The sequence below is a fragment of the Choristoneura fumiferana genome, chromosome 4, assembly GCF_025370935.1.
Source record: "Choristoneura fumiferana chromosome 4, NRCan_CFum_1, whole genome shotgun sequence".
Taxonomy (NCBI): domain Eukaryota; kingdom Metazoa; phylum Arthropoda; class Insecta; order Lepidoptera; family Tortricidae; genus Choristoneura; species Choristoneura fumiferana.
Window position 1 is genome coordinate 19,344,569 of NC_133475.1, and position 23,481 is coordinate 19,368,049.

Here is a 23,481-nt window from a genome sequence, read left to right on the forward strand (position 1 = left end):
TCCAAGAGTTTCCTAAAATGTAACCATCGTTACTCAAGTGCTAAAAGCCTAAATATTAAAAAATAATTAAGGAACCCACATCCATTTCAAATATATTTCGGAAACTCACCATTTTCCATCCAATAAAGTCATGCTCGGAATATACTACAGCAATACCATGCTGACATCATTCGTACTTTAATGAATAACGATAAGATTATAATAGAAAAATGTATTTATTACTTTAACAAAAAAAATATTGATTCAGCGCCGACTAGACAATAAATAACAGCCATGCGAATTCCGGTCAAACAATACAACTTACATATCGCCATATACGAGCGCCGTCAACGACATGCTGACTGCGGAAACTTATTACAAGAACTTAAAGTCACCTGGCCTTGCGTTGATGTAATTCAAAAACTAGTTAATTGTTCGGTAGAAAATAAAAGCTATTTTTATATTCTAGAAAGTACGTAAAATAGTTTAACAAATGTTTTACAAAATAATGAGATTCCATGAAGACTAGAAAACTATATGAACATGAAATCCTTACAACAATAAGTCTTTCAGATGGCACGGCAAAATACAATAAGAAATGCCTTCGTGTTGTAGTTTCCTCTCACTTTTAATTTCTAAATATTGGAATCACTTTACAATCATAATAACGATTTATACATCTGTTCATAGTCACTAAACGTCCCAATATTTGGTCTTTACAATGTTCTACAATTTTTATAGTAAAGCAGTACCTACATAGATGACAATCAAGAATGGTCCGTATTCACATTTGGTAGAGTTAGTACTGAATTCGAAATGTTTCTGATGTAAATACAGTCCATTTGCGTTCAGTTATATACAACATTCAACCCTGTTAAGTGCTTGCAGAAACAAGGGACACGAGGTTATTGAAAGCTAGCTTGTTAATGTGCAACAATCGATGCAACGTTAGGCTGGGCTCAGAATTAGAGGAGAAACCGATTGCAAGGACGGAGTATAACATTCGTGTCCACTTGGTACCCGTGCACGACGCGGCTTGCAGTGGTATCAGGTGCCCCGATACCGCTGCAAGCGATAATCTAACATGTAATTTACCACCACCAAATAGTGTCAGACCCTTGTGAACCTTTTTTCCTTTGCCCTTTTCTGGCTTGGCGAGTGCTTTGTTGCCTTTCGCAGGCTTTTCCAGCGGCTTGGGTGCTCCTTCTCGAGTTTCTTGGCCGGAACCTTGGTCGGGTCGCTTTGGCTACTTTGGTCGGACTCTGAACTTTAGTGGGACAGCACTGGTAGGGTTCGTAAGTCATTTTTGGGACGGCCGGTTTCGCCCCCAATCCAATGTAGAAACAGCGATCGCCTGCAGTCAGTAAAATCTCTTTTATAACCCGTAGAAACCTTATTACAACAGTTAACTGCGAGTTAATGCGCGTAGATTGTTATGCGCTGTATGTCTAGATGATTTGTTAGTAGTATAGAATTGGAAAACATTTATTGGTAAGCGCGAATGACTGCAGGCGACAGCTGGATGCTATGTAGGACCCATGCGAGTTCCATAAGACCATGCAGATGTGTACGTCGCGCGCTGCAGGTCGGCATGCTGGGCTATGCGATGCGCAGCGGTATATATCGACTGCCGCAGAACAATTGATTGGCGATAATCGTCGTCGTCGGCCTCCGTGCAGGGTCTCTCTGGGGCCAACTTCATTTACTGTAAACATTCGTTTATTCTACCGAAAAAACTATCGTCTCGTCATCGTCGTCATCGTCATCGTCGTCATCGTCATCGTCATCATCGTCGTCATCATCGTCGTCGTCGTCATTTTCATCATCGTCGTCGTCATCGTTATCATTGTTGAAACTTTTGGCGAAGTTTTTCTTAGTTTGTTTTTAATTACTTTTGAATTAAATTTACAGGTATTGCATTTAACATTAAATTTATTTTTTGTACTCTCGTTATCGTCATCTTCGTCATCATCGTCATTCATCATCATCATCATCATCATCGTCGTCATCGTGATCGCTATCATCATTATCATTATAATTTTTTTTCACTCGGTGGTTTTGTGTTTGCGTTTTCTTTGCAACGCTGGGATTCCGTTTACTGCTAATACTTTTGAAATTAATTTTGGAGTTCGATGTTTTTTTATTATTGTCGTCATCATCGTTATCTCCATCATCATCATCATCGTCTTCATCATCATCATCATCATCTTCGTCATCATTGACAACAGCATCATCGTCATCGTCATCGTCATCGTCGTCGTCTTCATCGTCTTCATCGTCGTCATCGTCATCGTCATCGTCATCGTCGTTGTCGTCATCGTCATCGTCGTCGTCATCGTCATCGTCGTTGTCGTTCTCGTCATCGTCGTCGTCATCGTTTTTAGTTTTCCCGCCAGCTTTGTTTGCAGGAATACGTATTCTTAATTTACCAACAGTTTTCCACGTCGCTTCTTTTCCAGGGTTTCTTGATTTTAATAGTTCTTTCCAATTCGATACTTTAGTCTGTCCTTTTTTGACAGATTCTTTCCCATTATCGCCATCATCGTCAGCGTCATTATCAATATCATCGTCATCATCGTCGTCGCCATCGTCATCATCATCGTCGTCATCGTCATCGTCATCGTCATCGTCATCGTCATCGTCATCATCATCGTCGTCGTCATCATCATCATCATCGTCATCATCACCGTCATCTTCGTCATCGTCATTGTCATCTATTTTCGGCTTTAATTTCCCATCTTCCTTTCCTTTACTCTTTGGCTCGCTAGTTCCAGGGAACCTAACTTTCAACATCCCCATAGTCTTCCATTCTGCAGGTTTTACCCTTTTCGCTGAGTTTTTCTTTTCCACATCTCCTTTTCCGCCAAACCCCGAGGCTTTACCACCATCTGCATTGGCCTTCGATTTAGTATTAGCTTTATTTTTATGTCGGTTGCTATCTTCACCTGCAGGCATTAGTAACTGTCATGCAAAATGACACAGCTCAAACAACCAGCATTTTAGCGTAAAGAAATAACATTTTTTTATTTTAGAAGTCTCTTTTCAAGAATGATGTCATGCATGTAATAATTGTATATATTTTGAAAGTCATAAATCGTTTAACCTTAGATATTAATCTATAAATGGATGTGGATTCTTACTTTTTTGATCTACAAGCCACTGGAGGACCTTTTTTTCGTTCTTTAAGTCACCTATAAACAGTAAATGATGTTAAAAGGAGCATTATTTATTAAAAACTTTCATGTTCCCTTTTAAAAGTTTTGTTAATAATTTAATTTAATGTTTTTGAACCTATTAAACCCTACGAAAGGGCCATTCTGCACTCGTAGTTATTTTGTCCAATCCGTTCTCATTGTCTTGGTTAAGCATCTGCTGAACGCAGATTCCTTAGCGGCCTGCTATTAAATATCGTTCCATTATTTATGACCCATTTAAATAATTATAAATGACGATTAGTCAAATTGAAAACAATCGTTTCAGTTTATTAAATCTTAATGTCTGAAAAAGGTAGTCCTTTTTGCGTTAGTTGTATCGCAAGCGACTGCTTTTCAAATCTGTTTTTATCAGTAATTTACAGATATTACTAATCAGACACTTAAGTGTTAGTACTCCAATTAATTTCATAATAAATAGCGGATCTACCAAGAATTTTGCAGTTTTCCCTCACAAAAATCTGTTTAAAATATTTAGTTTCGTTACAACAGAAATAATATTAACAATAGCATACTTACCATCGTACATGATGGGACACCTGTCTCATAATACACCAGAGCTGGAAAACTGAAAATACCAATATCAGATGCTAGTTTGGAATCCTTGGACTTCACGAACTGGATACCGTGTTTGTCTGTGTCATCGTCAATGGTTTCCAACTCTTCAAGAACTTCGTCGCATGTGTCACAGTCGTCGCTGTCTGCAAAGAGATTTGCCGTTTTAATTATCTGATTAAATCTACTCAGCAATCAAAGGTTTAATTGCACTTACTTCCGTTAAGTTAACATGACCAAAAGAGATCGAATAACTGTTGCTTAAGTTTTATGAGATACTTGGTTTTCGTTATATATGAAGTTAAATACTCGTAAAATTCAATTTAGAAATTGCAAAATATGCAAAATTGTCTTTTTATTAGAAACATGGTACAATATTAAGATTTGCTTAAATTAAATATACTTACAAAAAATACTGCAAGATGTTCCACATCAGTAATCAGATCCTTTAGAGTTTTTCTGTCCACGCTCTCAATGACATCAGGCTGAGAGTCGTGGAGGTCCAACACCCACGACAAGATAGCTTCTTCATGCATCAAGTCCCCATCATAGATCGTCCTGAACTTGTGGCGGTAGAAAGCCAAAGCTGGAAGTTCTGAAAGGTCGTATTCTTTTTGCACGCCGTCATCCGATGTTTTTACGAAGTCGATGTCTTTCTCTTCACACTCGTCATCGATGTTTTCGAGTTCGCTAAGGATCTTTTGAGATTTCTTGTCACCTTCTTTATCTGCAATAGATACAGGAAAATGTGAACAGGTTGAAAATTTTGAACTCTTACTGAAATTAAAAGAGTTAATTGAGGAACTTTAAAATGGAAAAAAAATTAAGTGAAAAATAATATGATAGGTAGGTAGGAACAAACTGAATTCCTATACCACCACCGTAGACCACCACAGAATTTTGTCAACACGTCAATCACGTCATTCGATAAGCTTTGTTATAGAAAATAAAATTATTTGCTATGACAAGGTTCTTCGTTGGCCTTTATTTTTCAATACAAAAATTGGTTAATTAAATAAACCTTATCATTATGTATACAGACTAGGCTTTGGTTGCAAACTTTCGCATTCTTCTTCTTGTAAGTCTTCAGATTTACAAGAATTACAAAAAAGTCCAACTTACAGAAAAAGACGACGACGTGGTCATTTTTCCTCCAAAATCTTCTCTAACATCTTGGAGTTGACCTCCTCGATCTTGCCGGGGATCTCTAGTGTATCTTCGTCTGTCAACCACGATAGCACCTCGTCTTCATCTTCGATGTCACCTGGAATAAATAGTTGTACTATTACCTATTGAACAAAGAAGCTATCGTTGGATAAAGGTAAATTTATACCATCGCTATTCTGACCTACTCTATCCTCTTGTCGTCCAAGTCAAATTTTTGATTTATGAACATTAAACTTTATGCCATTGACGTCAGGAGGCTATTAACATCTTCTTTATTTTCTTTCCTAGTATTTTATCTCATTTTATTTAATTATCAATAGAAGTGACAGCAGGCTTTCATCTATTGGGCATTACGATAATAAATATTAAGTGCGTCATGTTAATGTTTCCTGATATTTTCTTATTTGATGTTTCATTCATGTTTGAGCTTATTGCAATTCACTCGTTCATTATACAATTCAGCTGACTAGGCAAACAGAGCGATGCGTGCTTATTATCACAAGGTGAGTTTTGCATGAAAACATTTATATTTTTTACAATAATAAACAATTAACTGAAACCTACCCTTGTAGATGAGAGGATCTTTGTTTCTAAAGAACACCAGCGTCGGGAAGGTCTTGATGCCGTACTTCTTGGCGAGCGAGATGTCTTCTGTGGTGACAAAGATGATGCCGGTTTCATCCAGCTCATCGTCGATGTTCTCCAGCTCGTCCAGGATGTTGTCACACTCTTCGCCCTCTTCGCAGTTGCCACCTAGAATGCGATTATCATTGGCTACAGCGGCGGTAAGAGACTTTTTTGTAAAAAATGGAGATGAAGGTTCTAATGTGGCAATGTGTCGGGTGTTGCGTTAAAGGAATTAATTCGTGTGGTGTAGCAGTGATGACTTTCTAAATTTTAAGTAATTTACTTACTGAAATATACGACCACGTATTCATGCTCCTCAATGAGATCAGTCAAGATCTCATCGGTGACCTCTTCGATAGTAGCGGTGTTCTTCTGCTCAATCAGCCACTCCAACACTTCATCTTCATTCATCAGATCTCCTTCATAAATTGCCGGGATGTTTTCTTCGAAATACACCAAGGTTGGCAGATGGTCAATACCGAATTCTTTAGCCTCATTCTCGTTGTCCATTCGAACGATCACAATGCCTTCTTTTTCAAGCTCGTCGTCAATGTTCTCTAGTTCGTTAAGGATTCTGATGTCTTGCTTATCTTCTTTGTCGTCTAAATTTATAAAAACAAACATTAGTTTAATTTAATTTGTCCTACAAGACAAATAAAAATGAAAATGTTGAAAAAAAAATGGACTTACAAAAGATAACTGCCAAATACGGTGTGTTTTCTATCAGTTTATCCATCATCTCGTTAGTTACTTCAGGAATTTCACTGTGTCGTTTCTGATGTAATAGCCATCCGAAGAGTTCATCTTCTTTCATTAAATCTCCTTCATAGACGTGAGGAATGCCTTTTTCGAAGAATACCATGGTCGGGATGGTATCGATACCATATTCTTTAGCTTCCTTATCGTCATCAATCTTGACGAAGGCGATGTCATTTTGGTCGCACTCGTCATCGATGTTTTCGAGTTCAACCAAAATCTTTTGACTCTTCTTCTGGTCCTTGTCGTCTGAAATAAATACGAAGAACTGTATTTCATTTTTATGTCAGTTCTTCACGGGACAGTCGAAAGCGATCGACGGCATTAATCATCAGTGGAGTTATTTGGGAATTTGGCATTGTTTCAAACTGACCAATGTTAAGGCTACGAGAGAGTAAAGAATACTTACAGAACAGTACAGCGACGTAAGGCATTTTTTCAATGATGAGGTCGAGCATTTCGTCAGTGATATCCTCAATTTCGTCACTCTCTACTTGATATCTGAGCCACGCTAGTACCTTCTCTTCCTCCTCAAGATTTCCCTCATAGTAAGTTGGAATACCCTTCTCAAAGTACAGAAGCGTCGGGATCTTTTCAATGCCGTATTCTCTGGCTTCCTCGTCGTTATCTATCTTCACGAAAGCGATGCCAAGTTGGTCACATTCATCATCGATGTTCTCTAGTTCCGTTAATACTTTCTGAGATTTGCGATCGTTATTGTCATCTGTAAAAATATAAAAATATTTTTAGCCGTATTTTGTGTTTTATGAATTACTGACTCTCAACGTTATCTTCAACATAAAATAAGTAGAAACATAGTCTAGTCACAATTATGAAAATCACTAAATTATTATATTTATTTTGTTCTAAAATATAAATTTCCACTTACAGAATAGCACGGCAACGGTTTTCCCATCTTTGATCAACTTGTCGAGCATTTCGTCGGTGACGTCTTCGATCTCATCCTTTTCCAGCTGTCCGACCAGCCATTCCAGAATCTCGTCCTCATTCTCAAGGTCACCTGTAACAGCATTCCCATTGTTTTCTTTAACATCTATTGCAAGCTTTTGATCATATTTGTTACTATAACACTAACTAACCAATTATTAACAGTAAGAGAGACCACATCACATTGAGACCTATAAACTTCGCATTGTGTAAACTTTACCATTATTTTCAAACATAGACGTTGTAGCTACATTTTAAGGTGAAAACATGAAGAGTAATAAAAACTGTATAAACACAGTTCTTTATTTTCAAAGAGTTTTATTGCAAACAAGTCTATTCGCTGTATTATCTTTACCGTCGTAAACGTTGGGGATCTGCTTCTCGAAGTACACGATGGAGGGAATGTTGTCGATACCGAATGAGTCCGCGGCCTTTGCGTCGTCGATCTTGACGAACTGGATGCCGTGACGGTCGCAGTCGTCGTCGATCTTCTCTAGTTCACCGAGGACTGTCATTGATTCGTCATCGCCGTGGTCATCTGGAAAAAAAAATCAGGTAAATGTGATGATATTATCAGTATCAGTTTTCATTTCATTCAGTTGTTGCAAGTAAAAATACGTGGCATTAAAGTTTTTTACTTAAGAGTAAATGATAATGGACCATTGTTAGCAAATTGCAACAGTGTTAGAAAGATTCTCATAGAGAGTCAATAAAATCTATGTTAACTAAAATTATCTTGAATGGGCACAGGTGTTTCAAATACTGCAGAAATAATAGAACTGGATCAAGGTTACAAAGTGAACGGTAAGGAACTAATTTTATGAAAGCTGTAATTTCTTGCTTGACGTCATTTTATAAATGTAACCACATTTCCTTTGAAGCGCCTGTTAAAGTATTTTTAGATGGCCAACTAGAACTGGGCTATACACTTGATTTTATTTTTAACGTCACGTAGAATGATTATGGACATACAAATATGAAAGATTTGATCTGACTGAATAATTATCCAAAGAAATATCTTCTAACTTTTAGAGCAGATATCAAATCTTAAGGAAAATTATTTTAAGACGCGAAATCGCTTTGCGTTCCTAAATATTTATGTGTTTCGAATATGTGAAAGCTGGATACATAAATCAAAAAAAGTTACTGTTTGTAATTTAGCAGAGGACTTACAGAATAATACGACAAGGTTATCCACATTGCCGATAAGCGTGTTAAGGGTCTTTGCGGTGACATCTTCGATGACGTCCTCTTCATCGCCGGTAGATTTGTTAGCAATCAGCCACTCCAGCACATCCTCTTCTCTGCTCAGCTCAGCTGAAAAGTTATTTCTTAATAAGGATACACGAAATTTGGTTGAAAGTAATTTAATTGGTGAATGACAGGACTGTTGGAAGACTATGGGGTGGTAAGGTAAGACTAAAGACTTAAACCAATAAACCTATTTGATCTAACTTTGATCATATTGCAGTGGTCTTTCTGAAAAGGATTAACTTGATGACTGACACACATAAGGACATAGTGTTACCCCGATGAAAAATTTCTTGTCTGAATCATCTGCTGTCGCTAAATTGGAATGGCAACTATGCAAAGGCAATGCGCTGCCAATAAATGCAAATCTATTAAATGCAACGAACACCCAATTTCGTAATATAATCGTAAGCCGTAATAAGCGTTATGACTCACCTTCATAGATAATGGGTATTTCGTGCCTGTAGTACACCAGTCTTGGCAAGTCTCCAAGACTGTACTCCTCGGCCAGTTCCTCGTCATGGATCTTGACGAACCCGATTCCGAGCTGGTCAGCTTCATCGTCAATGTTCTCCAGTTCTTGAAGGGCCTTCGCACACTTCTTGCATTCAGGCTTATCTGTAATCCACCAAGCCAATACATGAGCACCGATTGTTAAAACTGCTAATAGTGTGTGCCTGGGTGCATACCGCCATGCTCTGTGGATTCTAAAGCAGTGCTATTAATGCAATGCTCGAAATGAGTGTGGTGTGTTACTGGAAAATTAGGTATTTTAATCGTGTGTGCTGTGCAATATGAAGCGTGTGTCGTGCAGTGTCGACGTCTGTGTGCAGACGCGTTGTGATTCGCATAAGTAAAATATAAAGCGGGGGTGTGTGTAGGTATGGCCTATATCTCACGATTCGGGGACAAGGTGTGGATTCTAAATTCTAAACATATATAGGTATAACTCGTTTGCAGGGTGCATCAATGTTACCACAGCCTAATACATGATTTCAACCAAGATATTATCACTTTATAAAAATATGCATTGCTCTGCAAGATCTTGTGGATATAATTAGACGACCGTAAACAAAGTTTATAAAACGGCATCCTTTGGCGTGTGCCGTCTCTCATCACAGATTTGGGTCAAGGTCATTTCTAATTTCGTGAAGATGGTGCGGTTTGGGTTGGTCTTTGATGCGATGCGAGACAATAGGTTTTTAATATTCGTTTGCCGTTAGAGAGAATGCCGAGCGTGACAGTCCACCGTCAATCCCGGTCGCTCCGGACGGAAATAGATGCGCCGAAATAGCTCGCCACACGGCCCGATAATGCAAACGCGTTTTTGATTCTCCCTTCAACCACGTAGACAGGTTCAATTGTCCGACAGTCAATTTTCAGCTGTACGCCACGTGAAACTAAACCCCGAAAAGTAACTATAAGTAGCTCAGTTTGCGTTAAAAGTCAATTAATCTGATGACTTTGTCTTATGATTTTAAAAGTGAACTTATATGATTCATACATCATCAGCATGTTCAGTTAAATCTGAGCAAAACTTTTAATTAGCATTATTATTCATTGAGTACATATGTAACTACGAATCGTTTTACCACCGTTTTGCCCATCGATGCGAGCGAAAAGCGCGGCTGAAACATAATATTACACAAATGCTACAAAGCGAGAAGAGTTATGCCACACCGACATTAAAGGAGCATGCCGTCAGCTAGAATCTTACTTACTTGACGACGGGCCGCAATTTTTGTGATCAGGACCTACGTCAAAAACACAGTCAAAACAAAACGGCACAATGTACAGTAACAGAACACCATACGCCAGAAGACGTAATTTTCATCCGGAGAATTGATAGGTCTAAGTAAAAGAATTTACAGTTCAGAATACTAGGTAAGTATATGCACTTTTGAAACTGAAAATGATCTTCGTTTTAGCAGTACCAATAATTAAGGTTGCCTCATGGAAAGTGTTATCATCTTTTATCAAGGCATCGCTACGTAGACGACATGTCAAACACGAGTATCAATACAATACTTTTTATGAAATTACTTTTTTGTCATTACTTTACGCCACGAGTCACATGGAATCACATAACAGGCCAGATGTTAGCCAAATTTACTCTTTTTATTGCACCTGACTCCTAGGGTTGGTTGTTTCAGAATTCACTAATTTTTATGAACAAATCATCTCAATCGAGACTTGACAGTTTTTACAGCATGTTTTTGTTGGGATATAATTTGTGGGAGGGAAGGTAATGACTGTAAAAACACTCGAATATCCACCCTCTAGGAAAGTATACAGTCAATTAGACTAATTCGTAAAAAACTAGGTACTTCTAAATAAGATCACTTACGTTAAAAAGTGCTTTTTGTTAGTTGAGAAATTGCTTTTACCACGATAGCTGATAAATGGACGAAGACGGAAAGCCCGTAAGCCACGCGTATACTCACAGAAGAGCACGGCAACGTATTCGGTGTCCTCGATGATCTTAGCCAGGATCTTCTGGTTTACCTCCTCTATCCGGTCAGGGAGATCCATTGCTTCCAAACTCGTCAGGAAATCCAGGACGCTCTCTTCGTCCATGAGATCTCCTACGAATGCAATAAGACAATCAGCTTTTGTCAATACAGTATTCAAGAAATAATCAGAATCAGAAGACCTAAAAACGGATAATGGACAAGGATAATTTTAATTATTCGTCAAATTAAAATTAAATTCGATATTTTGAAATTTATGTATGATAATGTTTTACTTTGTTCTTGATAATGATAATATGCTCTAATAGAGTCCAGAGGTTCCTTTAAATAGACCCTCCTTCAGATAAATAGCTCTGATCTGGCTAGGCTCTCACTTGGACAATGTTTATGTCTTCGTTTGATAGTTATGCAATAAAAAGTATAAAAACATACAACACGAGTTCTAGTGGGTAGTGTGTAATTTAGTCTTAGCATTATTTAGGATGTTGATGAAATGTGGATGCAGACTTATACATCAGCTGTCTTCTCCAATATACCACTTATTTAATAAATTGTTTCACGGCCAGTCATTATTTTTAGAAAGCTTGTAATTTTTCCAAAGTGTCATATCTGTTTCAAGAATTCACTAAAATATTGTAAGATTTTTTTATGTCACCGTTAGTCATCGAGATCGTATGTTTTCCTTTACGTTATTATGTTGTGATGAAAAATATCTTGCATGTCATTGACATTTCGAGCGGAGCATATAAAGAGCAACATAACTATATTATAGTGATATAGCTCTTAATATATCACTGAGGAGTCTCAATCCTATATATATGCGAGCAAATTCTTCACGGTGTGTCGCATCGCTCGCACGTAGAATCCCACTTACTTTTTTTTACAAATTACTCTTTTTCAAATGGATAGATATAGAATTACGTAAATTATTAGATAGATGGTTGAAGTGGCATTATTTCAGATAATTTTCACAAAAGATTTTGTTTCATAGTAAAATATTCGTGTGGTTCGCTAAGTCAGAAAATCTACTCGATTTCTAACTCTACACTTCTAATTTGCACTTGACGATTGGTAAAGATTTGTAGTTATACCTACGCTTTGCCATTTTTAGAAGAAAATCAAACTGACAGAAAAATGGCCAGTATTAAATTATCTAAATAGTATACAACTTCGTTAAAACATTGAGGTGGATGCTGCATTCGTAGCATTGTATTTTGTATTAACCTTGTATGTGTCGCACAGACAGTTTAGCTGCATGCACGGTTGGTGTCGGAGAAGCAAGCAAGGTAAAAATATTGTAGTTCATTGATGAAATTAGGTAGTTGAGTTAAATACTTGTAATCTTTAAACAACATTGTAAATCTGTTTAAAAAAAAATATTACTCTTTGAGTTTCTTGCCGGATTCTTCCCAACAGAGGTTTTTCCGAACCGGTGGTAGATGTCTTTTTGACATTCATAAGTGCTTGTCATAGCTTAAATTGAATAAAGATATTTTGACTTTAGAGTTATAAAACTCGTGACGTGACATACCTTCGTAAATGATCGGTTCCTTCTCACGGAAATACGTGAGGGCGGGGAATTTCGTGATGCCATACTGTTTGGCAAGCCGCTTGTCGTTGATCTTGACGAAGTCCACCCCAAACGTGTCTGTGTCGTCGTCTATCTTCTCCAGTTCTTCCAGCACCTTGTCACACGTCACACAGCTCCTTGCATCTGTTGGGGGAGGCGGGTGTAAATAGAAATCGTTTTTTTTAAACTAGAACTATAGATAGAGCAAATTGGACATTTATCCTCCAATTTTCTCTATTAAATATTTTTAGCGACAGAGCAAATTAAACTTATTTTCTCCAATTTGCTATACTTAGTTTTATTTATTTAACAATGGAGCAAATTAGTGTAAAACGTCCAATTTACCCTACTAGTTGGAAAGCTATTTATTACTTACTCAATTTGAATCGACACAGAAACATATTTAGGTAGGTTAAGGTTATGATAGATTTGCATCGACCCAAAGGGTTAAGAGCTCAAAGTAGTAGTGCAATAGTAGAGTAGTAGAGCAAATTGGAGACAAATTTTCATATGCTAGCTACTAGTTATAGGTAAATTGGACGTTCTTTCTTACCCTTCGTAATAAAAAGTAGTAGAACAAATTGGAGAGCAAATATCCGATTTTCTCTATTAGTAGATACAACCGTAGATCCTATTGGATAGATTCGTTTTTATGACAATAGGGCTGGTTCGATCATTTTCCCAATATCATCATTTCCCACTTTTCCCGAATGCTTCCTTTCCAAAATCCAATTTACTACTAAAAGCTATTTTTTTTCAATTTGAATCGACACAGGTTTTATAGTTAAGGTTATGATTTTGCATCGGCCCAAAGGGTTGAGCTCAAAAGTAGTAGTGCGTTAGTAGAGTAGTAGAGCACTTGGAGAAAAAAAAAATATGCGCTACTAGTAATAGGATGTAAACTGGACGTTCTAAAAAAGTCTATCGTTAAAATGTAGAAAAATTGGAGAGCAAATATCCGATTTTCTCTATTAGTAGATACAAATAGCCTATTATAGATTCGTTTATATGACAATAGGGCTGGTTCGAAATATTTCCCAATATATCATTTCCACTTTACCGAATGAGATCCCAAAATCATTTCAACTGAATATATTTCACACGCGGGAACTGTGTTAATAAACTTGACCAAAACGCGATTGAATTGATTTAGGAAAAAGCACGTCAAAAACGATGAATTGCTTCTAGGAAATAAGGTTTGGGAAAATGTTCTAAATATCGCTAGTATTCCGCACGTAATTAGGCAATATTTTCTACAGAGGTGCGAGCCGGGGTTCGAACCCACGACCCTCTGCTTGAGAGGCGATAGGTCAAACCATTAGGCCACCGCGGCTTCATAGTAGAAGCAAGTGTGCAACTTGAAATAGCAATGGGCGGGCCACATCGCTCGAAGAACATATAACCGTTAGGGCAGAAAAGTCTGGTGGACTGACGACATCGCGAGAGTTGCGGTCAACCGGTGGATGCAAGTGGTGAGCTGTTGTTCTTTGTGGCGCTTTAAGGAGCCTTTGATCAACGGCGGAAGTCTTCCAGCTGGTAATGATAATGAGTCGTAGAGCTGTCTACACAACATTAATATCCATCCGCAACTTCTTCAGTTTACCCTGGCTTCGAGTGATCTAATCATGACGCTGGTACAAGTTAATCGCAATATTAATAAACAATGTTAAGGTACCGACTGTAGTTAGTCGCGTCGAAATATCGGAGCTCATTAACGGTAGATAATAGCAGTCACCATCCCGTAGAAAATATGCCTAATGTATAACGTGTGAATCATTGGAAATATAAATTACTGTAAACATTTTTCAATGTTCTTTCAAACACAGAGTTATGAGTCGTTTACGCTGAGTTCAAAGTTCTGAAGCAAAGACCAAAGAGTTTGCAGTTTACTGCTAAAACTTGTGTTTACTAACAATCGGACGTAAACACAGGCCACGTGTTTTCATATTACTGATATAATTAACGGTCTAACTCAGTGCTTCTAAGTTTCTAACCTTTTTTTGAAATTCACTTGACAATTACCTACCCCTTGAAAAGAAAAGCAGCGTGACTCTACCGCCCTATTTGTACCTAAAATTTCTTATAGCTTCTTGTTCGTTACCCCTCAGGAAACACAATTTCATATTTAATAGAATTTAACCCCTTTAAAGCAGCCGATCCGAATCCATGAAAATACGGCCCGGACGGAGTAGTCCTAGAACTATTTACTACGAATACTTAGGAACATAAGTACATTAATTTTGTTTATTTTGATTTGTTTTATTCATCTAATCAATGAATAAAATGAAACTCTATACTGGAGATTTCATTGTCCGAGAGTATAGACGCGTTGTAGTATGAATGCAGGGCCTCTTAAATTGAGGTAGAGCGATGTTGTCTGAGCGCCCTAGAGCGCCCTCCTGAACTAGCAGCCTCTCGAAAATTGCCATCAAAGCATCCATATACCTTAACACCCTTTGCCACCTGATTTAGGCGCTTCTCGCCCCTCGGCGCCTAGAGTGGTTTCTCCAAATCCCAATGCCATATTACTCTTCTCCACTTAAAAGAGCCATAAAAGTTTACATCTTTACAAACAAATGGTTAACCTGTTGTATAGAATTCGTTTCGATATAAATTTAACATTTTGAGAAGACTTTGTGTTGATTTACATTTATGTTTCTCCCGTCTATCCGTATGTTTACGTGACTGTCTGGAGGCAGACAGACAGACGTTGTTTTATTCAACTACTTTTAAATGCAAGCTCTTTTTGCTGACTGTTCTTTGTATGAGGGTTTTCACAGAGGCGAAATATGGCTAGATGGCGTTAGTCTCGTGAGGTTCGTTTGACGTTTGCTTGTGATTGGCTCATTTAGTTTTTTAACCAATCACGAGCAAACGTCAAACAGAAACAAACCTCTCGATATTAACGCCATCTAGCGATATTTCGCCTCTGTGAAAACCCTCATTGACTGTAACTTGCGTAACATTGTCATCCTCACTAATCACTACATACTCGTACCAAGTTTCAAATAGATCCCACGATAACCGTTGAAGAGTTCCGGTCTGTGGACACGATCCTGGCCGGCCCGCCGGTATTTCCCTACCGTAAACTGCTTCAACTTTGCCCTCTGGCCCCAACATTGCCTGATTCGATTTAGAGTAGATAACTTAGCACCCTTTAGGTTTTAAAACTTTTATCCCCCGTAATAATAATTCCCGTGTAGATAAAAGTTTAAAAGCTATAAGAGTGCTAAGTTATCGACTCTAAATCAACTCAGGCAATGTTGGGGCCAGAGGGCAAAGTTGAAGCAGTTTACGGTACCAGATTATTTGACTATCACCGAACTTACACAGTATGCAAAACTTCAGCTCAATTGGATCCTAGAAAGCAAGATCGATCCTAGTTTACAAATATTAAAACCACAAAACAAAAAAATACATACGACTGCTGCAAGTTAATTAAATGCTTGTACGAGTAAAAGCCGTCTAAGAACTTGCGTCTTTTGACTAAAAAGTGAGTAAAGCAGGTGCAACTAAAGCTAACTTATAAACATTAAACTGAACATCGAGTTTACGATTCTTCCAGTCGAGTCCACATTAGCGGTTGCTATTTAACGACCAAACATTAATTGCAAATCTGAAGATGTGATGAAAATTTAAAAGATGTTGAACAAAAACAAACTAACGGTGACTGACGAGAATTTTGAACGATCACAAGATCAGAACATAGAAATAAAAGAGAAATATCCGCTTCAAAAGAACATGAAATCTGTTCATTAATAAGATAAAGTAAAGAGAGCATTTAGGCAGCACTTGACAACATATAGTAGACATATCCTAACTAAAACGCGTTAAGGTTGGGCAAAAGACAAGAAAGAGGAATGAGCGAATAGAAGTATCAAATATCACTGGCACAAAAACAAACACCGTAGCCAAATATTAACACGAATGACATCATAATCATTTGGAATGGTTAAAAGATCGAAAGAAAGAGATAGTTTTGATCAAATTGGGATTTGATACTTTTAAAATTACTATTAAATCGATATCCTTTGATCTTTGTGTAGGGATCTGAGCTAGCACCCATGAGGCTGACATGATCCCTTGGAGTGTTCAAAGTGTCAATAAAAATAAGAAAGAAAAAAACCATGTCCTCCATGTATTTTTCATCTTGACATGTAGACGAAAAGAGGATCGATGAAACATTCCTGGGAGCAGAAAATATGTAGGTTCATCATCAAATAACTTGTTAAATTCGCCCTGTAGTTCAAAGTAGGTTCTGTATTAAAAAAAAAAACACTTTATTCGTAGATTGTACAAGCCAGTACCTACGCGCCATCAGAAATGTTATTTAACAACTTCCTTTATTCTCGGTAATACACCACGCAGACCACCACATAAAACTTGAGTATTTGATGTTTATATGGGGTCCTCATTTCTTTTGTAAACATTTCTATAAGTGGACATATGCAGCAGAGGACTCAAGCTCGGATTGTATTTAAGCAGGAATTACACTAAGTCGTTGGCCGCATGGTGCATGCGGCGACTGCAAAAGTGTAAAGAACACCTAAACCTAAATACCTTGGCCTAAGTAGTTTGAAACAAGTTCGGCGACGGCGTTATTAAGGTGAACGATTCATTGTAATAGCCGCTTTAAGCTACCCAACAGATTACTGTCTGCGAATCCTTTGGAAGACCATAGTGTCTATGCGAATCTTTGAGACCTTTACAATCTTTACACTAAGACATAAGTCTTCTACAGCATGTATGTCCTATTCATCCACTTTTAATTAGTCAACCTCTCAAAATACCTACCCCATACTTCGACGATCAACGCTACTAAATAAATCATCATTTTTATGAATTGGACGACTATAAAACAAAATTACGCAAACGCCATGCCACCCGCAACAGGCATGCTCTCATCTATTTCCGAACGACTTGATTCATTATGGAGAAAAAGAAACGTCAGACGTACGTAACAGTACGAAAGCACAATGCTATACTTTGTGGTTATTTTAAACGCGGCCGAAATGATGTATGTGTTCGATGTTAAAGATAGCTGTGACGTTGGTCCACGGACGAGGGAATGCTTGGAGAGAGACGAGGAACGCTGCTTGATATCGATAGCAAAAGGGAATAGCCGAGGAACAGCGGGGCTAATTCGAAGTTCCTCTCGTTCCGTCTCTCTGACACTTATAGGGACGGTACGATACGAACTTCGATTTACGAATTTCGGAATAGCAGGGCAGTATTAAGTACAGTGCTGGGCAACCAACGTCGATGGGATTATCACGTGTAGTGATCAAATAAAAGCTTTATAATTTTCAAGGTTCCGTACAGAGCTGCCAGAGGCAATAATTAATATTTGAAGGACCTAATCAAGTTGTAAAAGTCAATAAGTATATTATGCTGCTTTTCCACCGGAAATTCAATTTGGAATCAGTTTGAAACGCCAGTATTTCCGGACCGGTATAACTTGGGAACTTCAAAAAACGAGACTATTATTTCTTAAAGGGCCGGCAACGCATCTGTAACTGTGTTATGGATGTCCATGGGTGGCAGTATTTATTTTCCATCAAATGATCCCCCTGCTCGTTTTCCCCGCTATCATATAAAAAAACCGGCCACGAGCGTGTCGGACACGCCCAAAATAGGGTTCCGTAGCCATTACGAAAAAATTAAGTAATTTTTTCTAAGGATTTCGTATTTTATACGGAATCTTCCAAGTTTAAGTATATTTTATACCTTAGACTGCTATTTACTCATAAACTACTAATAATTCTCAAGCAAACTTATCCGTTATAGTTTTCCTTGAAAGTTTGATATACTGACTACCATCCTGAATTTTTTCAAATTTTTCCACTCACTGGTTTAGATTTTAGAGAGGGGGGGGGGACGCTCAATTTTAATAAAAAAATTCACTTTAAAGTTGAATATTTCGCAAACAAAGTACTGAATCGAAAAATCGTCTTAGCAAACCCCTAATGGGTTTAAAAGGCCAATCCAACGATACCTCACACTAAAGGGTTGGATGAGAAAAAAAAATCACCCCCGCTTTACGTCTATGGGAGGTACCCAAATATTTTTTATTTTTATTTTTTATTGTACTATTTTGTCGGCATAGTTTACATATATATCCTTTTAAAATTACAGCTTTCTAGCATTGATAGTTCCTGAGCAAAGCCGCGGACGGACGGACAGACAGACAGACAGACATGGCGAAACTATAAGGTTGGTTTTTGGAATCTTTTTGTATTTTTTATTTCAATTCCAAATTTTTTGTTACTTTTACGGTCATCCCGTAAAACCTATATGGAAAATACAAACTGAAATATAGATGCACAGAAAAACCAGAAAAATAAGACCAGCGCTGGGAATCGAACCCAGGTCCTCGGCATTCCGTGCCGTGTGCTATACCGCTACACCACCGCTGGACAACGATACAGACACGAATTTCTCCTATGCACCTCATATCTCAGCTTGTGTTGTTTCTTATTTAGCCACTTAAGCAGCGACACTAGCGACATACGCCATGTTCGAATGCTACAAATCGAATCCGTAAACAAAATTAAAAATAAATATCATTATGACATTGACATTTTGACTACTTATTACAAATTATGCCCTGAAAATATTGTAACAAAATGACACTTCGTCCATAATAAATTCTCTCGCGATCAAACATTTCGACTACATATAACACGTAGTCAATAGTATTTTGTAGATTTAGCCCCAGAGTATCCTGCCTGTACCAAAAACTTCCACACAACATAATATATAGACCATAAGGAATGTTGCGTCGGAAGTATTTTGACTAAGAGAGCATGCTGGCCACAGCATATTCCGCACATAACAAGGGTCCACAGAAAGAACATGTCTATAGTCACCTTTCTTTTCTTAATTGAGATTTTAATCTCAAAATGTAGAGCTCGCATAATGTAGATACTATGACTTACATTGAATTAAATAATCTGTAAACAATATAAAATATGTATTTTTTCCTTTTAAAGAAATTGTAACCATAGTAAAGGCTGACTAGAATTAAAAAAAACCTCGCCATATTGCGGGAAACCAATAGAACTAATTTCTTGCACTGGTAACACTAAATTCAAATGTCATCTGTCTATTGCTGTCAAAGTTTAACATTGTTTGCGCGTGGTATTTTAAAGTGTTATTTTGTGTTTTTGTGAGTTAAAATGCTGAAGATTATCCATAGCCTTGAAAGGAAAATAATGCACAATGTATAAAAGTATTTGTCATAGAAAAAGTCTAGGGATTAGGAAATATTCCTTTAAATAAAAGCACCGAAACCGTTGTCAATATGACTCGTAGGTAAAAGAATGTTGCAATACCTATAAAACGTATAAGTGCTGCCCTGGTGTCAAGTTTTTAAGCTACAACTCAAAAAGTTGCTTAAGTGACTAGAAATGTTCTATCCGTGGACTCATTTGGCATCAGATCGCTAAGGGCCCTCTCACATCAGGCCTCTTGGTGGCTTTTTACGACACCCACGGGAAGAGATGGGTCCGTCCTATTCTATAACCGAGCACGAAACGAATAAGACGACAAGGCGGTAAGGATAAGGGAGGACATAAAAGGTGTTAATTAAATAACTGAAAACCAGAAAGTAGTTTGCGCAGAATCGTTAACACTATGTTTTAAATCAAATCGTGTTTGTGTTAATATCTTTTTTATTGTGCCCAGTCTTAAAGTTACGAATACAACATGCGCCAGTTAAATATTTTGGCAACGTTGCATACTATTTAGTTACTAAAGCATTAAAATACTGTTCCTCTTTGGTCAGCTTGATTTTCTTCTAAAAACGTCGAAGCGCATCTGACAATAGTAGTTTATACAACTGTTACATGTTAAGGCCTAATTTAATTACGTACAGTTGCATACATTACTTTATCTACATTAAATGGTAATATTTAACCATAGAAATTGACCGATCCGGAAAAAGTTCCTTTGGGACACGAAAAAAGCGCGAACAAGAGTTTTTAAAACTACGAATTTATTTTTTCTATTTTCTCTACTAATTTAAACTGTTGATAATTAAATTAAACAACGACAACAAAAGAAACATTTGACCAACTTGTCAAATAAGGTAGAGCCGCAAAGCAAAAATCGGTCTACTACAATCTATCGCGTAACAAACATACAAAAAAACATACAGTCGAAACCACCACCACTAATATTACTGCTGCAGACACGTGTTTCACCTCTTCGAGGCATCGTCAGAGGATGTTGACATTAGATTCAATAGATTCCCTTAGCGTAAAGTGGAAATGTTTTTTTTCCTCGTTTACCACGTCAAATGAGACATTGTTGGATAAGTAAGTATCTTTCAAAGTTGCAAGTGTGCGACAGCCACTTTACGATTCAGAAAGCCGTTTGCGAAGCATTGAGCTAAAAAAGAGTGCAAAACTTGCTCCTAACTAAATGTTTGATTTTGGACACGGGAAAAAATAACGGTATTGCAGTAATATATTAAGGATTTTTAATGGAAACAATTGCTATTGTAAACTTTACAAATTAACGAGTATAATTGATCAAAACGTAATAATAGAATATTGGTCGCACTTTAGTACGAAACCCTATACTGCAGCGTGACCCAAAACACACTTGGCCTTTTGTTTTTGGTCTACAACATATGTACATTTACAAAGCCCTTTGTGGGGTTAGAAAAAACGAGACATTACGATAGGTTTTTTTTAATTTTCCTGGTGCTTTAAAAAAACGAATGGAAGAAAGAGAATTCGGACAGTATTAGAAGACAAAAGCCACAAAACCAGGAAATGGGTAATTTTTTGACAGATTACATTACACTCACATTCTTCTAGACATTGATATATGTAAATGTATGTAACGTTAATAGTAAGAGAAACATAATTCAGCGAAGCGCTCCCACCATCTGCTAGCGGCACGAAAACCCGGCCGTTATTTTCATTAATCCTGTAACTAAATTGATAACATTCGTGATTTTGGATGATTTCCAAAGAAACAGTTGTACAGAACGTTTTCTTAATTGTCTTTTCTCTAAAACACACTAAGCAACCTGGGACTATTTTTGTAACAACACGTTTTATGACCGAAACTCTATCAAGGGCCCTGGCGGCTTCAGAACACATGCGGAACTAAGTATTTGGAACATTCAAAGATTTGAAACTGAATTCCGAAACTAGTGGTAGATTGGTGAAGCTGTGTCAATATTAACTTCCATTGCTCATTACGTTCAACCAAGTAATAGATAGGTTATCAGATAACCGTTCCTGAATGTTTTGTTTATGTTTATGTTGACGCCATTAACTGGCCGTCTGGCTGGAGACATATACAAAGAGACGAAGATTAAATCGCAAGCAGCCCTAGCAATTACCTAGATTTTAGAGCTTTACAAGTGTGCAGTTAGATCAGAGCGTGGAGTGTCAGCCAAAAGACAATGTTGCATTGCATGAACTGGGCTCTGACAGAGATTTATAGCGCTTTTTGCGTCTAGCCGGTCGCCGCATCCTTCACATGCGTGCGGGCGTTTGACGGATGTGTCGACACGTCGAGGCGAACATATGCATTTGAGATAGCGTTCGAGCTAAATTCGCACTCACTTTCCCGAGCAGGGAGTAACAGACAAAATCACCACCAGGACATGGTAACAAACAAAAATAATCTGAATGCCTAACAGCACATATTGGACGTCTATTTCAGCGGTACGTACAACACACCACACAGTTAGTTTTAGCCATGCCCCGAGCGTAGGCGATGGCCGACCTTGGAGCCAGCAGCGGTGGAACGGTGGAAAACGAGACTCGCCGCCATTTTAGGGCGCGCCGACAGCCGCAGCGGTCGGGTCAAGTTTTATTGTCTCCGCGTTGCATAACGGGAGACTCCGCGCCGAGCCGCTCGCATCTAAAATATCGGAGCTTCGCTGGTCGAGGCGGGCGGCTCGGCCGTCTCCCGAAGATCATTAACGGCTCTAAGACTATAACCCATTTGGACGGGCGCCGTCGCAGACGTTTCGACATGCGGCCCCCGCGCTGGCTCCAGGCCAGGGAAAGCATAGAATAACGGAGACGCGCGCCGGTCGGCGGGCGCACTTACACCAGTACACCGCGACGAAGTCCTTGTCTTCCAGCACTCGCTCCAACTGTTTGGCGGTAACCTCCTCGATCTGGGGTTCGGCTTTGGTCACGGGCGCCTTCCGGGCGGCACTCGCGGCGCCGGCGAGCAGCCACACGACTGCTAGAGCCTTCAGCCAGCGAGCCATGGCGAGGGCGCGCGCGTACTGAGCGCGCGGCCCGCCGGCGCCCGCGACGCGCGCGGCGCATGCGCGCCCAATATAGCCGCCGCCTTGAACCCCGCGCGACGCAGCCGCCGCGCCGCCACGCCGCCACGCCGCCGCCTGGGCACCCTCCAGCCGCAAGCGCATCCTTGCTTCCATTTACCCAAATTCTTGTACCCAAATGGTTGTCTGGAAGAGATCGCTTTTAAGCGATAAGACCGCCTATTGTCTACCGTGAATCTAAGTGTTTATATTATAAGTTTTTTTTTACTGCTTTATGGTGTGCAATAAAGAATATTTGTATTGTATTGTATTGTACCCTTACAGCTGCCAGCATAAGAACCTTAATCTTAGTCAGCCACGGGCACTTCCTTTCCAAGCTAATATACATACCTGTACACTTAATTTCATTGACACCTTAGCCCTTAGCTCTCGAATATTATTTCTGTCAAAGGATTAGGATGAAGGTAGTAACAGGTGGTAGATGGCAAGCATCCACGCGTTAGCCGTTATAGGTAGAGTCATTCACGATGACGCGTGCCGTGGTCCTTATTACAATGTCATTAATGTCTAATTTTGTCAAAATCACGCGTCTTCGTGGATGACACTGGGTATAGAAAATGCAGCCTCTGGGCCGATAACCTCTTGTACCGCTGGAGTAGTTGTAGGTACATTATTTTATTACAC

General features: G+C 38.6%; 1 protein-coding gene and 1 pseudogene across 2 annotated transcripts in view; both read right to left on the reverse strand.

Moving 5' to 3' along the window:
• hlk (hulk) overlaps window positions 1–23,123 on the reverse strand; it is a 37,041-nt gene extending 13,918 nt beyond the window's left edge. The window contains exons 1-12 of one of the 2 annotated variants that reach the window (XM_074087224.1): window positions 22,614–23,123; window positions 12,498–12,680; window positions 10,940–11,080; window positions 10,217–10,249; window positions 8,931–9,113; window positions 8,418–8,561; window positions 7,600–7,782; window positions 7,186–7,317; window positions 6,706–7,020; window positions 6,231–6,545; window positions 5,828–6,142; window positions 5,478–5,666 (exon numbers count right to left, since the gene is read on the reverse strand). In XM_074087224.1, coding sequence (XP_073943325.1) covers window positions 5,478–5,666; window positions 5,828–6,142; window positions 6,231–6,545; window positions 6,706–7,020; window positions 7,186–7,317; window positions 7,600–7,782; window positions 8,418–8,561; window positions 8,931–9,113; window positions 10,217–10,249; window positions 10,940–11,080; window positions 12,498–12,680; window positions 22,614–22,953 — 2,473 coding nt within the window. In that variant the 5' untranslated portion in view covers window positions 22,954–23,123. The remainder of the gene's footprint in view (window positions 1–5,477; window positions 5,667–5,827; window positions 6,143–6,230; window positions 6,546–6,705; window positions 7,021–7,185; window positions 7,318–7,599; window positions 7,783–8,417; window positions 8,562–8,930; window positions 9,114–10,216; window positions 10,250–10,939; window positions 11,081–12,497; window positions 12,681–22,613) is intronic. The other variant, XM_074087225.1, reaches the window with a different exon arrangement.
• On the reverse strand, window positions 1,916–5,253 carry LOC141427141 (uncharacterized; annotated as a pseudogene).
• Window positions 23,124–23,481: the final 358 nt, after the last annotated feature.